Source organism: Eubalaena glacialis, chromosome 3, assembly GCF_028564815.1.
Source record: "Eubalaena glacialis isolate mEubGla1 chromosome 3, mEubGla1.1.hap2.+ XY, whole genome shotgun sequence".
NCBI classification, from domain to species: domain Eukaryota; kingdom Metazoa; phylum Chordata; class Mammalia; order Artiodactyla; family Balaenidae; genus Eubalaena; species Eubalaena glacialis.
In genome coordinates this window covers 158342751-158360028 of record NC_083718.1, presented here as the reverse complement: position 1 = coordinate 158360028, position 17278 = coordinate 158342751, and the positions used below count along the sequence as shown (strand labels likewise).

The 17278-nt window shown below is 48.1% G+C and overlaps 1 protein-coding gene, 1 non-coding gene and 1 pseudogene across 4 annotated transcripts; 2 read left to right on the top strand and 1 right to left on the bottom strand.

Moving 5' to 3' along the window:
• Positions 1-147: 147 nt before the first annotated feature.
• LOC133088643 (armadillo-like helical domain containing protein 1) lies at positions 148-17255 on the top strand. 3 transcript variants are annotated; one of them, XM_061186660.1, is made up of 7 exons: positions 148-728; positions 9182-9304; positions 9403-9475; positions 9621-9750; positions 9843-9920; positions 10097-10178; positions 17204-17255. In XM_061186660.1, exons 2-7 carry the CDS (start codon positions 9244-9246, stop codon positions 17239-17241), a joined length of 462 nt encoding a protein of 153 aa, XP_061042643.1. In that variant the 5' UTR covers positions 148-728; positions 9182-9243; the 3' UTR covers positions 17242-17255. The 3 variants fall into 3 exon arrangements, with proteins under 3 accessions (XP_061042643.1, XP_061042641.1, XP_061042642.1); XM_061186658.1 differs by lacking the exon at positions 17204-17255 and adding an exon at positions 10253-10557; XM_061186659.1 differs by lacking the exons at positions 148-728; positions 17204-17255 and adding exons at positions 5845-5947; positions 10253-10557.
• Positions 577-693, bottom strand: LOC133089336 (U5 spliceosomal RNA). Its single transcript, XR_009700699.1, has one exon. It is a non-coding gene; the product is annotated as a U5 spliceosomal RNA (small nuclear RNA).
• LOC133088642 (transcriptional adapter 2-alpha-like) lies at positions 15167-16568 on the top strand (annotated as a pseudogene).
• Positions 17256-17278: the final 23 nt, after the last annotated feature.

Here is a 17278-nt window from a genome sequence, read left to right as displayed (position 1 = left end):
CTCCGTGAGTATATGAATTTCTTAAAACCGTGGGGCCGCTCGCGCTAAGGAAACGGTGGGCGCTTGTCTCGCGTCTCCTCCTCCCACCCACGGGTGCCGCCTTCCTCTAACCAGGATCAATGTCACCGCCCCACGCTACCACACGACTCCGCGCGCACCAGCTTCATTTCACCGTTCACACCAGATCCGCTTTCCGCAGACAACCTCACAGGAACGGAAGCCAACACCTTGCTCCCACAGAGGAGTCCAGCTGCTTACGAATAACAGCCAAAAACCGCAAGCACGGCTCGCCACTGTACTTCACTGGTCTCGCGCCGCCAACCCATGTGACTCCAGACGCTTGCCCGGGTTCCGAAACCACACGGACATCACACACCTCACCGCGAGAACACCAACAAAACACCCATCAAGGTGGAGACACGACAAACTGAAAATAATCGCTGGACAAAACCAAATCGGGATACACCGGCACAAACACGATCTCCAACCAAATCAGAACCGCCTTACCACCCTTTCCAGAATGGAGAACGCTACCAACACACACACAACATTTCTTTTTCTTTGCACAAACTTATTAGCCTTAGTGAAAACAAGGCCTCAAAAAATTGACGAGAAACTCGGAATTGTTTCTCTCCACGGAAATCTTTAGTAAAAGGCGAAAGATTTATGCGTTCTGAAGAGAAACCAGAGTATGGCGTCATAGCCTCGCACACAGTCCTCGGCTAACGGTAAGTCCCGAGTCACCAATGGTAACTATTTACTCGCAAACAACGAGTGAGTTATGCCATTATTTCAGACAATTCTCTGAAAATATCCTGATTTCGAGCGGGGGCGGGAGTCAAAAGAAATACAAGAATCTAGCCTTTTGAAAGAAGGCAAGACCCTGAATGCAATGCATTGTGGGTATGTAAATGAAGCCGAGTCACCAACCTCGCGCTTCGGCAAATGCCTTCGTTTATTAGTTTTCCTGCTCGGTCTAGAGCCACCACCAGGGGGCGGAGCAGAAGCCAGATAGGACTATAGTCGCCGAGTCCAACCAGAAAGTCTGTTTTTTTTGTTTGTTTTTGTTTTGTTTTGTTTTCAAGATAATTTCACAGGTTGGGTCAGATTTCCCTTTTTTTTTTTTTAGTCTTTTTTTTTTCTTTTAAGTTTTATTTATATATTTATTTATTTATTTTTGGCTGTGTTGGCTCTTTGTTGCTGCACGTGAGCTTTCTCTAGTTGCCGCGAGCGGGGGCTACTCTTCATTGCGGTGCGCGGGCTTCTCATTGCGGTGGCTTCTCTTGTTGCGGAGCACGGGCTGTAGGCGTGCGGGCTTTAGTAGTTGCGGCACGCGGGCTCTAGAGCGCAGGCTCAGTAGTTGTGGCGCACGGGCTTTGTTGCTCCGTGGCATGTGGGATCTTCCGGGACCAGGGCTCGAACCTGTGTCCCCTGCATTGGCAGGCGGATTCTTAACCACTGTGCCACCAGGGAAGTCCCAGAAAGTCTGTTTTATTTTATTTTATTTTTTTTAAGGGACGACATTTATTCCTTTTCCAAATGTTACAGTAAGACCAGGGGGAAGAAAATGGTCTTAGCAGTTAGAAGAAAAAAAAAAGTGCAAATCTGGGGTTTGGCCGTTAAAAGTTATTTACAACAATGTGGGGGGAGGGAAGACAAGAAGTTGTTTCACATTACAGACCTCCCCCCAACCCCAGAGCTTAATACTTGCTTACAAGTCAAAAAAGAGACACAGTTGATTCACAAGCTGGAGGTTGCAACTTGAGTAAGACATTTAGATAAACCTAGGCGAGGGCAGTGTCCTCCCCAGCCCAGGTGCCACTGTAGGCACAGCACAAGAGACTACAAACAACAGGGGAAGGTGGACACTCAGGGTTTGGGAGTGTAGGCAACCCCACCTCTGGCTCAGGGATTTGGGGAGTAAACATAACCTACTTGGAGAAGAATTGGGGAAGACAACCAGCAAACTGCCTTCTGCGCGGCTGGGGACAGGGAAGGAGGTAGGGCCAGGGGCAGGAGAATTTCACATCACTAACCTAACTTGGGAAACTGCAAGGGACCATCTTCAACTGGCCTTAAGAGGAAGAGCAGATGGATGATGGTGTTGCCGAAATATCAGCTTCCCTGTGCACCAGTGCCGAACAGAAATACGGAGACAGAGATTTTGGAGGAAGAGAGAGATGGCTTCATTTTTCTGCCAGGCAGAAGGGAAGACACAGCAGGCTAGCGCCTGAAGAACTGTGCCCCCATCTCCTTCGGGAATCGGAAAAGATTTTATATGTGGGGCTCGCAGTCTGGGATATATGATAAGGATCAAAGTAGTGAAGGTCTTGCATTCTTCTTCTTCCTGCGTTATTTCAAAACAGTCACTGCTGGCATCAGGCAGCCCGGTAATTGGGTCGGTTTGTCTCTGGGCTGTTGGCCTGCGACCTTTTTTCTGAAGTGCAAATGCTACAGGGGGTGATTTGCTACAAGGCAGTGCAGGATGTAATTCACATAGTGTTAAAGAGTCATAGGTTCGGGATGTCCCTGGTGGCACAGTGGTTAAGAATCCACCTGCCAATGCAGGGGACACGGGTTCGAGCCCTGGCCCGGGAAGATCCCACATGCCAAGGAGCAACTCAGCCCGTGTGCCACAACTCCTGAAGCCTGCGCGCCTAGAGCCCGTGCTCTGCAACAAGAGAAGCCACCCAGTGAGAAGCCCGTGCACTTCAACGAAGAGTAGCGCCCGCTCGCCGCAACTAGAGAAAAGCCCGCGCGCGGCAACAAAGACCCAACGCAGCCAAAAATGAAAGTAAATAAATAAATTTATTTTTTTTTTAAAAAGTGATTCAGTGGGGAATTCCCTGGCGGTCCAGCAGTTAAGACTCAGTGCTTTTTCTGCCGCGGCCCAGGTTCGATCCTTGGTCGGGGAACTAAGAACCCACAAGCCGAGTGGCACGGCCAAAAAAAAAAAAAAAAGTGATTCAGTGAATAAATCTTCATTTTGCCAAGGATCCCCATACATCATCAAGGAGCAGACACATAATCAGTGAAGGCTCAAGCATTTAGTGCAAAGTGAAGAGGCAGAACCAGGGAGTTGTCTCCTGGAGCGCTTGGTCCCATGTGGGCAGAGAATGCCATTGGTGGTCAGGGAAATTTCATTAAAATATCCTCATCCATTCATTTTTTACCCTGAAGGTTCACCTAGCCACTTCTTGCCGCAGGAAAAGCTATCTGAGGCACAGGTTGGCATTTTTTCCAGGGCATCCTGGCACTAAGGTGCCACCAGCTTGTGCCTGGGAAGAGCCCAGCTACTACTGAGAGCTGTGCTGCAGCTGACCAGGCCCCTATAGTCAGATACGAGGAGGAGCCAACCACTCAGACCCCAAAACCAAGCAGCACTAATTCAAGAAAAAGGAAGAAAAGGTTTCACAACCAAACAATAAAAGAACAAGTGAGAAAGACTTGGGGACTGCAGGCACCAGGCTATAGCTGCCAAGTGGCCACAGGCATCCCAGGCTGCATTTTTATCCAGGTGGGAGAGTGTTTGGGTGAAGACCGGGAGGCTCAGTGTCCTGGTCCCTTTCCCTCCACAGGGTTGCTGGCTCTGTGATTCCAAATTAGAACCATATCTGAGCAATAAGAGGTTGGGGTAGGGTGTAGTTGGGATTATGAGGGCTACCTCAGGAGACCTGGATGAAAGGGAAAGTGCAGAAGCAGTGGCCAGCTGTTTCTGAATCAGGTTGGCCCACAGAGGAAAGGGGCTGGCCCACAGAGGAAAGGGGCTGTCCCAGAGGCCTGTCCCCAGGGTACCAGGCACTGGAAGGGGTGGCACCAGACATCCTTGAGGATCTTCCTCGTGGGAGAGTAGCTCTTTGATTCTGTGATTGGGAAGAACAGGCTGAGACCAACTGGGGTTCATTCCAGGAATGCAAGGCTGGTTCAATACCCCAAAGTCAACCAATTTTATCTACCAAATTAACAGACTAAAGAAGAAAATTCACGTTATTGTATATCAATCATTGCAGAAAATGCATGTGACAAAATTCAAAACTCATTCGTAATTTAAAATTCTCAGAAAAATAGGACTAGAGAAGAGCTTCCCCGGGAATTCCCTGGCACTTCAGTGGTTAGGACTCCACACTTTCACTGCCAAGGGCCCGGGTTCAATTCCTCGTTGGGGAACTACGATCCCACAAGCCATGCGGCACGCCGGGAAAAAAAAAAAAAAAAGAAGGAAAAAAAAGAAAGGGTGAGAGAAGAACTTCCCCAGCTTGATAAAAAGCATCTACAAACAAAACATCTACAGCTAACATTATACTTAATAACGAAAGACTGAATGCTTTCCCCCTAAATTCAGGAACAGAGCCACTGTGTCTGCTAAAGGATTACTTCTAGCAAAAGAAAAATAATCCTAGCTCAATAACAAAAAAACAAACAACCCAATCCAAAAATGGGCAGAAGACCTAAATAGACATTTCTCCAAAGAAGATATACAGATTGCCAACAGACACATGAAAGAATGCTCAACATCATTAATCATTAGAGAAATGCAAATCAAAACTACAATGAGGTATCACCTCACACCGGTCAGAATGGCCATCATCAAAAAATCTAGAAACAATAAATGCTGGAGAGGGTGTGGAGAAAAGGGAACACTCTTGCACTGTTGGTGGGAATGTAAATTGATACAGCCACTATGGAGAACAGTATGGAGGTTTCTTAAAAAACTAAAAATAGAACTACCATACGACCCAGCAATCCCACTACTGGGCATATACCCTGAGAAAACCATAATTCAGAAAGAGTCATGTACCAAAATATTCATTGCAGCTCTGTTTACAATAGCCAGGACATGGAAGCAACCTAGGTGTCCATCATCGGATGAATGGATAAAGAAGATGTGGCACATATATACAATGGAATATTACTCAGCCATAAAAAGAAATGAAATGGAGGTATTTGTAATGAGGTGGATGGAGTTAGAGTCTGCCATACAGAGTGAAGTAAGTCAGAAAGAGAAAAAGAAATACAGTATGCTAACACATATATATGGAATCTAAGGAAAAAAAAAAAACGTCATGAAGAACCTAGTGGCAAGACGGGAATAAAGACACAGACCTACTAGAGAATGGACTTGAGGATATGGGGAGGGGGAGGGGTGAGATGTGACAGGGTGAGAGACTGTCATGGACATATATACACTACCAAATGTAAAATAGATAGCTAGTGGGAAGCAGCCGCATAGCACAGGGAGATCAGCTCGGTGCTTTGTGACCACCTCGAGGGGTGGGATAGGGAGGGTGGGAGGGAGGGAGATGCAAGAGGGAAGAGATATGGGAACATATGTATATGTATAACTGATTCACTTTGTTATAAAGTAAAAAGTAACACACCATTGTAAAGCAATTATACTTCAATAAAGATGTTTAAAAAAATTTAAAAATTAAAAAAAAATTTAAAAAAAAAAAAAAGAAAGAAAAATAATCCTAGGAGACAATTCTCTACAGGTCTTTCACGTTTCTGCACACCTTGTAAATGAAATACTTACTGTTCTTTGTTCCAGACTATCTTTTCAAGGATGTTTGTTTAGCAAACAGCTTTGGAAAATAAAGATAGTTTCGGGACTTCCCTGGTGGCACAGTGGTTAAGAATCTGCCTGCCAATGCAGGGGACACAGGTTTGATCCCTGGTCCGGGAAGATCCCACAGGTCACGGAGCAACTAAGCCTGTGCGCCACAACTGCTGAGCCTGCGCTCTAAAGCCTGCGAGCCACAACTACTGAGCCCGCGTGCCACAACTACTGAAGCCCGCGCGCCTAGAGCTCGTGCTCCGCAACAAGAGAAGCCACCTCGATGAGAAGCCCGCGCACCGCAACGAAGAGTAGCCCCCGCTCGCCGCAACTAGAGAAAGCCCGCGCGCAGCAACGAAGACCCAATGCAGCCAAAAATAAATGAATAAATAAGTAAATAATAAAGTCCATAAATTTAAAAAAAAGAAAAAAGAAAAGAAAGATACTTTCCCCTTTAGAGCAAAGGGCAGGCATGCTTACTGAGTGCTATATAACATTCAGGTTCTCTGAAATCAGGGTTCCTCTTTGCAATAAAATCCATTGCATAAGCAGGCATTCATCTGTGTTACTCCCATGGGACTTGGGGGCAAAGGGAACTGACGCAAAAAGAGAAAACCCATATAATCAGTATGAAGACCGTAAAAGGAGACATCATTATAGATGGTACATTCATTAAAATCATTTTTTTAATGACATAATGAAAACTTCTTGCAATATGTTTGAAAATTTAGATGAAAACAGCGAGAAAATATAATTTACCAAAACATACTCGAGAAGTAGAAAACCCAAATTGTCCTCTAACCATTAAAGAAAATGAATCAGTAATTCATTTTTTCCATAAGATCAGAAGCTTCAGAGAATTCTATCAAACATTCAAGAAAAAAATTCTAGTCTTAAACTCTTCCAGAGATTAGAAAAAGATAGTACATCTTTTCCAAAAATCCCTTTCACGGATTTTCCTGGAGGAGCGGCCGTAGCACAGGAATAGACAGCAGTCTTGGAGAGTTACAATCAGTTAAGGAGAGAGTGGCAAATGTAGCTAAGTGTACTCTGGTCTCTCTTCAGATCACTTGTCCTTTTTTTTTTTTTTTCGGCTGCGATGGGTCTTCGTTATGGTGCGCGGGGTTCTCGTTGCAGTGGCTTCTCTTGTTGTGGAGCGCTGGCTCAGCAGTTGAGGCACGCGGGCTCAGTAGTTGTGGCTCGCGGGCTCTAGCGCGCAGGCTCAGTAGTTGTGGCGCATGGGCTTAGTTGCTCCGCGGCGTGTGGGATCTTCCCAGGCCAGGGCTCGAACCTGTGTCCCCTGCATTGGCAGGCGGATTCTTAACCACTGTGCCACCAGGGAAGTCCCAGATCGCTTGTCTTTTACCTTTTACTAAAGATTTTGTGGAGGGGAATGTGTGGGAGGTTGCCTTCTCATCTAAGAGGGAAAGTTTCCAATGTTTCATCTATTAGGTATGACCTTTGCTATAGTTTTTTCTAGATAGCCCTTACCACACTGAGATTCAGTTTTTTCAAACTTTCTTTCTATTAAGATGATATATGTGCATTCCTAGATGGCACATTATTCCTTTTACATACTGCTAGACTCAATTTGCTAATATTTTGTGTAGAATTTTTGCATCTATATTCACGAGTAAGATTGCTATATAACTTCTCTAGAGCCTCACTTACAGCTGGGGGCAGGGAATCAGAGAACCCAGTTCCCAACCTACAACTTAAACTTGGAACTGCTTTCTAAAACAACAAGTTGGCTGTATCTTCTGTTTCTTAACTAGGAACCTCTTTATATTTCTACACATCAGCCATTTGTCTTTGAAAACCCACATATTTACCCTTATTTAAGTAAAACCTCAAAAGATTCCACTACCAATTCTCAAGTGTTTCTCTCCACGAAAGTCTTTGCCAAGACACAAAAGATTTCATTAAACTGGGGAGAAATGTGTATGTGTGTACCATGCATGCCCATCCTCCCATATACTCGTTGGTCCCCCAACGTTTGTGGTGCCTTTGTACCTACCAACAAAAGCCTTTCTTCCATTGTAGAGAATTACCCCTAAACATGTTCTTACTGGGTAAAAGCTCCTGACAAGAAAATAAAAGGTGGGACTTCCCTGGTGGCGTAGTGGTTAAGAATCCACCTGCCAACGCAGGGGACACAGGCTCGCCCTGGTCCGGGAAGATCCCACATGTCGCCGAGCAACTAAGCCCGTGCGCCACAACTACTGAGCCCGAGTGCCACAACTACTGAAGCCCCCGCGCCTAGAGCCGGTGCGCCACAACAAGAGGAGCCACCGCAAGGAGAAGCCCGCGCACCGCAACAAAGAGTAGGCCCCCCTGCTCGCCACAACTCGAGAAGGCCCGTGCACAGTAACAAAGACCCAACGCAGCCATAAATAAATAAATAGATTTTTAATTTTTTTAAAAAGAAAATAAAACATTAATTTCTGTTTTTCAAACAGATAATACTGTTAATATTTCTCACGTAGTCTACACTGCATTCTGGTATGCAGATGAACTAGTCAGGGAAACAACTTTGCCCTCGAAGTAAGTGGAGAGGCCAGCAGCACTTGACTCTGCAGCTGGGGGGACAGCTCATCTCCAAGCCCTGTCTTCCATGCAGCAAGCACTTGTGTTTACCCGCTGTCCTATCACACCGCATTACCTGCCCCCTTCCAGCTCTGCCTGTCTGGGGTTCTTTTCTCTTTACAGAAATATTCAGTCCTCTGCCATCTTCCCAGGCTCTCCCACAGCCCACCCACCCCTTTTATAGCACTTCTCACCAAACTGTTCGCCGGGCACAAGAGGCGTCCTATGCAGATTTGCCGAAAGGCTGAGTCAATGCTAGATGGAATGAATGACTGCGAAGCAGCTACAGAAAATGCCCTCTTTAAATTCTAGTCCCCTCCTCCTTCCTAACCGAATCTGTCCCTCCTTTTGCTTCCACCACTTCCTCGCTGTGGTACCTTAGGCAAGTGCTTTACCTCTCTGTGCCTCATTCCCTCAAATGTCCAATAGGGATAAGTCATCATGCTGTTGCAAACTGAAGCTCGTTGGTCACAGGGATCGTCACTGGGACACTGAACGGAGAGCCCTCAGCACAGAGCCTAGGCAAACAGGGCCTCAATAAGGGTTCGTCAGGAAGGAAAGTTTCTCTAAACTGCTGTCTACCTTGCCTCCTTTCTCATTTTCTGCTACACATCCCCACCCACTTGCTCTGTCTCCCTCTCACCCCTTGTCTTTCCCCATCCTGTCTCCCTTTGAAGACCCGCGGTCCTTCCCTCCTCCACGAAACCTTCTAGATTCCTCAAAGCCCTTTGGCGGCCCTACCTCTGTGGGGCCTCCAGCTCTTTTCAGCCTCTCAGCCTCCAACCCTTCTTCCTCCGGCTCTGGCTGGTTCTGTGAGTCCCAGGGGGCCTCGGCCTCCTCCTCCCTCTCCCCTTTAACCACGAGCTCCAGAAGGGCAGGACTGAGGGGTCGCCAGCCCAGCTCCCCCCACGCCTGGCACAGTGCTGGCCAGTAAGAGGTGCTAAGAAAGGTCGATAAAGAGTTGGGGGGGAGGGGGTGCTGCTTCCTTGCGAGGGTGGGGAGTGGAGCAGCGGGCCTCTCCAGCGCCCCTGCCTTCCCCAGCCATCGAGCTGATCAAGGACCTGGTCAACTACGACGTGTGCCCGGCGCTGCTCAAGGGTCTCATGGCGCTGCTGATACCGTCCTTCGAGGAGACCAGCAAACAGCAGTCCCAGATCGTCAGCGGTAGGGATCCGCTGGGATCGGGGTGGTGGACCCCGACGGGGCAGGGTGGAAGACGAGGGCGAGGGGTCCTCCAGCCTCACGGCCACTCCCTCTTGCAGACTCTTCGGTTCTGCAGCTCACCGCCCACCTGCCGTTGTTCTTGCAGCAGGCCGCGGCCGCCAAGGCCATCGGGTAAGCGGGCAGCAGGTAGTGGGCGGATGCGGCAAGCCAGGCCCGGCGCTGCCCCGCGGACCCCAAGAGCGCTCCGGCCGCCGGAGGGTCCCACGGGGCCGCCGCAGCCCGAATCCCACCCCCACCCCACGCCACCCCCGCCCAGGATCCTGGCGCGAGGCAACACGAGCCTAGCCGAGGAGATGCTGCCCCTGCGCGTGGTGCACAGCCTCATGGCCGCCATGGGCAACGTGGACCACAGCAACAGCCAGCGGCAGGCCAGCCTCACGCTAGAGGTGCGCTGGGCGGCCGGGCGGCGGGCGGCGCGGCGGTGCGGCGGGCACAGCGCGTGGGCACGGCAGTCACGCCCCCTCGCCCGCCCACGCAGTACTTTGTGCAGTTATTCCCAGTGGTGGAGGAGCACGTGCGCAGGTCCATGGGGGAGGAACTCTACAAGCTCTTCCGTGTAAGTGCTCCCGCCCCGCCGCGGGCTTCTCCGCCTGGCACCCTTCCGTCCCCTTTCCTGCCCTTCCAGTCAGGCTAAGGGCCTGACCGCAGCCTGCAACCTCCATCTGCCCACGCCCAACTCCAAGTCCAGGCTGCCCTGGCATCCAGCCCAGTTCCCCTTGCTCCTGTCCTCAGAGCAACGCCGAGGACTTGTACGTGAAAATAGATAGCATTCAGGAGGACATCTTGGCGGCCAACAAAGTCAATGTCACCAAAGGTGAGTGGGGTGTGAGGGGGCCTGGAGCAGAGGTGCGGCGGCACCCAGACTCAGGCTCATCTCCCTGTCCCCAGAGCTGTATCTCAGTGGCCTCTCCGACAGCACCATGAGCTTTTACTTTGGCCATTGTAATCAGGGTCAGGTGGCCTACATCACACACTTCCAGAAGGAGGCTGTGGAAGAAAAGGAGTAACAGAGCCTCCAAGGCAAGCCAGGAAGCCAAGGCTGTGTGGCAGGGAAGCCTGGCAGAAGGAAGGAGCCAGGGCCAAGCTCCGGTTGACTCCTCTTGGCCCTTGGTGGGAGGCTGGGGTTCTGCCCGCCAGAAGGGGAAAAGGAGAGCTGGCTGGGAAGGGTTCAATAAACAAACAGTCTTGCTATCTATCTGGTGTCCGTGTGGGGAGGGCAGAGGGAGATCTAGTGAGAGTTATGACGATGGGTCGGGGTGCCCCTGCTCACCAAGGAAAAAAGCTGGTCTAAGGGGAAGGACCACCAACGTCGTAGAAGATTCAAGGGCACAGCCTGAGGAGCGGGCCTTACCTCAGCTCCCTGCTGGCCCCTGCGCTCTCCCCTCCAGGACACCACACCCACCTGGTTTTTCTCCTGCCTCTCCGGTTGCTTCCTTTCATTCTCTTTTGCTGACTCCTCCTCTTCAACCCAGCTGCCTTCAACGTGGAGTGAGGCAGGACTCTGACCTGGAGCCTCTTCCCTACGTTTACACCCTGGTGATTCCATTACTTTAAATACCACTTCTGTGCAACGACTCCCACATTTCTATTTCCAGCTAAACATTTCTACCTCATTGTGCTGTCGACGAAAAATTTAATCAGTCGATCTAAGAAAGCAATGGAAAATTTTATTCGAGCCAAATTGGCGGCGTATAAGCCGGGAACAGCCTCTCAGAAAGCTCCAAGAACTGTTCTGCCTGTGAGAGGTCAAAGCACAGTTATCCAGGGCTTTGTACGTTAAATGACGTACACAGTGACATTCACACAATCCAGATCTACACCTACAAAGCAAGTAATGGGTCATGGGTCATCAGGGCCCCTTACAAGATCAAGAAGGAAGGTTATCTCCTAAGGAGTTATCTTGTTGATACTAGGAGAATGTCGCTCTTTACAGTTGAGGAGGTATTTCTGCCGGTGGGGAGGTTGGTTGATGCATGATGCAGATACGCAATGCACAGTAGAGGGAAGAGAGGAGGCCACAGGGCAGAGAACATTTTTTATGTTCAAATTTTCCTTGACTTGCCTTAGAATATGGATTTGTATTTCATCAGTGTCCAAATCTGAACTCCCAGTCCTGTGTCATCTTCCCCAACTCAACTGATGGCAACTCATCCTTCCTGCCACTCAGAACAAAATCGTGGTATTCTCCTTGATGTCTCTCTTTAACCTCTGGATCCATTCTGTCTGTTGACTCTACCTTCCAAATATATCCAGAATCCAACTATGTCTCACTACCTCCATTGCTAATACTCGGGTCCAAGCCACCAACATCTCTCCTCTAGATGACTCTGCTTTCTGCCCCATTCTCTTTGTCGACACAGCAGCCAGAGTGGTCCTTGTAAACTTCAGATTCTGTCACTCTGCTCAGAACCTTGCAGGGCTCTCCATTTCACTGAGTAAAGCCCAAGCCCTTACTGTTACGGCCTCCAGGGTGATCTAGTCTCCCATGACTTCTGAACTCTCTCCTACGTCCCTCTCTCTTCTTCACTGGGCTCCAGACACATTGGCTGTGTGGTTCTTGAAGTTGACAAAACAAGCTCCTGGGGCTTCCCTGGTGGCGCAGTGGTTGAGAATCTGCCTGCCAATGCAGGGGACACGGGTTCGAGCCCTGGTCTGGGAAGATTCCACATGCCGCGGAGCAACTAGGCCCGTGAGCCACAACTACTGAGCCTGCGCGTCTGGAGCCCGTGCTCCGCAACAAGAGAGGCCGCGATAGTGAGAGGCCGGCGCGCCGCGATGAAGAGTGGCCCCCGCTCGCCGCAGCTAGAGGAAGCCCTCGCACAGAAACGAAAGACCCAACACAGCCATAAATAAATAAATAAATAAATAAAAACAAGCTCCTGCTTTAGGGCTTTTGTGCACACTTTTCTGCTGAACACTTGAGAGAGGTTCTATTCCTAGAACTCTCACCCCAGGTGTCTGCATGGCTAACTCCTTGACCTCCTTTCAACTCTTTACACAAAGGTATCTTCTCAGGACTTACCTGGTGGTGCAGTGGATAAGACTCCGTGCTCCCACTACAGGGGGCCAGGGTTCAATCCCTGGTCAGGGAACTAGATCCCATGTGCACGCCACAACTAAGGAACTGGCGAGCCACAACTAAGGAGCCCGCCTGCCGCAACTAAGACCCGGTGCAACCAAATAAATAAATAATTTTTTTAAAAAACAAAGTTATCTTCTCAGGGAGGGTTACCCTTTTTTAAGTCGCATCCCACACTACCAACCCCTATACTCTGACCCCCAACCCCTGCCACTGCTGTTTTTTCCATAGCACTTATTTATGTGTTATTTATTTATTGTCTGTCTCCCCACCTGAATGTAAGCTCCAGCAGGGCAGGGATATTTGTTTTCATTACTGATATATCCCAGATGCTGAGACCAATGCCTGGCACATATGAATGAACGACCGAGTTACTGTGAGGGAATTGTCCCTCAAAGTCAGAGGACCTGAAGTCAGATGGCAGTAATTCTCCAGGATGCCACAAGAGGGCATCACCGGCCCCGATCTTGTTGGTCAAAGGCAGCCTAACTTACCCCAAACTGGGATTTTGAGCCTCAGCTTTCCTCTATTTGGGCGGAGGGAGGAGAGAAAAGTTAACGAAATATCGGTATGTCTTCCATAAAGCTAAATGGATTTCCTGTTTTAAAGACGTGTCCTGTCCTTTGGTGTCAAGTCACTCTTACTGTTTTTAGTCTTGGAATGGCCTTTTTGTAGAATCATGATTTTTAAAATTAGTACCCCAGAAATTTTTTGGAAATTTTAATAATTGGAAAATCCAAAAATCTGGAAACCACTGGTCTAAGATGATAAGAGTTTAATAACAATGGAACTTTTAAAAAAATGAAATCTTAAGGGACTTCCCTGGTGGTCCAGTGGCTAAGACTCCACGCTCCCGATGCAGGGGGCCCAGGTTCGATCCCCGGTCAGGCACCTAGATCCCACATGCTGCAACTAAGGGTTCTCATGCCGTAGCTAAAGATCATGCATGCCGCAGTTAAGACCTGGCTCAGCCAAATAAGTAAATATTTTTTTAAATAAATAAATAAAAATGAAATCTTTAGTATAATACAAATATCCAATACAAATATACGTTACATGAAATTTATCACTATACGTTTATTGTCCCCCAACTTTTTATTCCCAAAAGTTCAAAACTACAAAAAGTTGAAAGAATGAGTACCTATGACGCATTTTCTTTCTCTCTCTCTGTTTACTGGGCTATTTGAAAGTTTCCGATATCATGACCTTTCACTACTAAATATTTCACATTACGTGTCTACTAAGAATAAGGCCGTTCTCCTACATAATTACTATATCATTATTGTGGTAGTGTGAGTCATAGCCTCCAAATACATCCACATCCTAATCCCAGGAACCTGTAGATATGTTACTTCACATGGTAAAAGGGATTTTGCAGGTGTGATTAAGGATCTTGAGATGGGGAGATTCTCCTGGATTATCTAGGTGGGCCCCAGGTAATTACGAGGGTCTTTATACGGCAGGAGGATCCAGAGTTAGTTCGGGGATGACACGACAGAAGCAAGAGATTTGGAGTGCAAGGAAGGGGTCACAGGCCAAGGAATGAAGGCAGCTTTCTAAAGGCAAGGGACCAGATTCTCCCTTGAAGCCTCTAGAAAAGAATGCAGCCCTGTCAACGCCTTAATTCTACACTCCCGACCTCCAGAACTGTAAGAGAATAAATTTGGGTTGTTTTAAGTCACTAAGCGTGTGATAATTTGTTACAGCAGCAAGAAAACAAATACAATTATTAATTCAATACTGTCATGTGAAAGAGTACATATTAAAATTTCCACAAAGGTACCAAAAGTGTACCTTCTGCTTTCTTCCTGCCTTCCTTTTCTTGGTGTGTTATTGGGTTTGGTCCAGGATCTAGTTAAGGTTTGTATATTGCATTTGATTGTCATGTAGTATAAGCTTTCTTTTGTCTGTCTAATTTATGTATTGTATTTATTTTGGGCTGTGTTGGGTCTTCGTGGCTGCGCGCGGGCTTTCTCTAGTTGCGTGGAGCGGGGGCTGCTCTTCGTTGCGGTGCGCGGGCTGCTCACTGCGGTGGCTTCTCTTGCTGCCGAGCACGGGCTCTAGGCGCGCGGGCTTCAGTGCTTGTGGCACTCGGGCTCAGTAGTTGTGGCACGCGGGCTCTAGAGTACAGGCTCAGTAGTTGTGGTGCCCGGGCTTCGTTGCTCCGCGGCATGTGGGATCTTCCGGGACCAGGGCTCGAACCCGTGTCCCCTGCAGTGGCAGGCGGATTCTTAACCCCTGCACCACCAGGGAAGCCCTAAGCTTACTTCTAAAGTTAAAATTTATAGCAATTACTTGCTGTCTTGATCCACATTAGAAACTGGAAACTACAGATAATCTTGAGCATTTCCTTTACCTTTTCTCTTTTTTTGGCCGCGCCGCGCGGCCTGCTCGGTTTCAGTTCCCCAACAAGGGATAGAACCCGCGCCCTCTGCAGTGGAAGCGTGGAGCCCTAACCACTGGACCGCCAGGGAATTCCTAGGATTTCTTGTTTTTAACAGTTCTAGTTCTAAGGCTAAACTACCTCATCAGAAAGTGTATATATAAATATGTATCATGGCGCCTGCGCCGCGCGGGAGCGAGCACGCAAGCCCAGGGCGCGCGCGCCGCTGGCGTTTCCTCGGCGCGGAGGAGGGGAATGAAGTAAGGGGGGCGGGGGGGGGTGGTCGTCAGCTTTGGTGTCTGTGTTGGCCAGTTCTGAAATCTCCTTGAAGGACCCTACATTGAGGAAGATCAAAGCAGCAGTCTTTGCCAACTGGGGAATGGACCGTTTGAGTTCCTTTAGCAATGATCCCTCTGATAAGCCACCTTGCCGAGGCTGCTCCTCCTACCTCATGGAGCCTTATATCAAGTGTGCTGAATGTGGGCCACCTCCTTTTTTCCTGTGCTTACAGCGTTTCACTCGAGGATTTGAGTACCAGAAACATCAACGTGATCATACTTACGAAATAATGACCTCAGATTTTCCTGTTCTTGACCCCAGCTGGACTGCTCAAGAAGAAATGGCCCTTTTAGAAGCTGTGATGGACTGTGGCTTTGGAAATTGGCAGGAAGTAGCCAATCAAATGTGCACCAAGACCAAGGAGGAGTGTGAGAAGCACTACATGAAGCATTTCATCAATAACCCTCTATTTGCATCTACCCTGCTAAACCTGAAGCAAGCAGAGGAGGCAAAAACTGCTGACACAGCCATTCCATTTCACTCTACAGATGACCCTCCCCGACCTACCTTTGACTCCTTGCTTTCTCGGGACATGGCAGGATACATGCCAGCTCGAGCAGATTTCATTGAGGAGTTTGACAAGTATGCAGAATGGGACTTGAGAGACATTGATTTTGTTGAAGATGACTCGGACGTTTTACACGAATTATAAGAGACCATGGATTAATCAACCTTAGAAAGTTTCAGTTAATGGAACGGCGGTATCCCAAGGAAGTCCAAGACCTTTATGAAACAATGAGGCGATTTGCAAGGATAGTGGGGCCGGTGGAACATGACAAGTTCATTGAAAGCCATGCATTGGAATTCGAACTCGGAAGGGAAATCAAGAGGCTCCAGGAATACAGGACAGCAGGCATTACCAACTTTTGTAGTGCCAGAACCTATGATCACCTCAAGAAGACTCGAGAAGAGGAACGCCTCAAACGCACTATGCTCTCGGAGGTTCTCCAGTACATCCAGGACAGTAGCGCCTGCCAGCAGGGGCTCCGCCGGCAGGCTGACATTGATTCTGGCCTGAGTTCTTCCGTACCAATGGCTTCGAATTCAGGTACACGAAGTGCACCGCCCTTGAACCTCACTGGCCTCCCTGGCACAGAGAAGTTGAATGAAAAAGAAAAGGAGCTCTGTCAGGTGGTGAGATTGGCCCCAGGAGCCTATTCAGAATACAAATCTGCTCTGTTGAACGAATGTAACAAGCAAGGAGGCTTGAGACTGGCACAGGCAAGAGCACTCATCAAGATAGACGTGAACAAAACCCGGAAAATCTATGATTTCCTCATCCGAGAAGGATACATCACTAAAGCCTGAGGCTCTCCGGGCCTGGTGGGCCAAAGGACAGTACGGGCATTCTGGAGTTTTGTTTTTGAGCTGAATTCTCCTTGTAAAAAGAGGGGAAGAACCAAGGAAACCTTAAGTTGTATTAATGTCTACTTTCTTCTCCCCCCTGCTTTAAAATACTGCCGTTGTTGGTATTCTGCTGCAGAGTTATGTGCGAGATAAGCTATTATTAACTGTGTGTGGGCATTCATTCCTAACCCCTCTTGTAACTAAAACAAGAACCACAGTACCTCACATCACAGTGTTGGTAGAAATAGAACTAAACCAGTCTTTAGTCCCAGGAGTCCAGCTCAGATCCTTGTACTTGCTTGGGAGGTTGGTTTTCTGATTATCTGTTTTGTCTTCAAACATTACAGACAGATTTAAAATAAAGAGGTTATAGAGAGAAAAAGCTTTCTCTTTCTGTCTGAGGATTCTTTTAAGCTGACAACTTATGTTTATGAGCAAAGAGGAGGAAAATCTCCCCATGATGGTGTTGTCCCAAACTGCATCTTCAACTTTAAGGTCTGGCTTTGTAAGTTGCAGTCTGGCTGTCTAATCTGCAGTAGACTCTTGAGGAGGTGACACTGGATATAAAATGTCTCTGTTATTTTTAGAATTAATGGATTAAAATGTTGTGCTACTTTAAATAAATAAATACATAATAAAATAAATATGTATCATACAAAACTCAACCAACTATACTTCAATTTTTTTGAAGTTTTTAGAAAAGCCAAGTTCCACAAGTGCAGCAGTTAGAACCACAGTCCCAGAGCCGTGGGTCTCGCCTGAGGTG

Coding starts and splice junctions, on each gene's coding strand:
- LOC133088643 (XM_061186658.1), top strand. CDS start 9,244: ATGGCGCTGCTGATACCGTCCTTCGAGGAGACCAGCAAACAGCAGTCC. Junction 9,476..9,620: donor GCGGCCGCCAAGGCCATCGG/GTAAGCGGGCAG, acceptor ACCCCCGCCCAG/GATCCTGGCGCGAGGCAACA. Junction 9,751..9,842: donor AGGCCAGCCTCACGCTAGAG/GTGCGCTGGGCG, acceptor CCGCCCACGCAG/TACTTTGTGCAGTTATTCCC.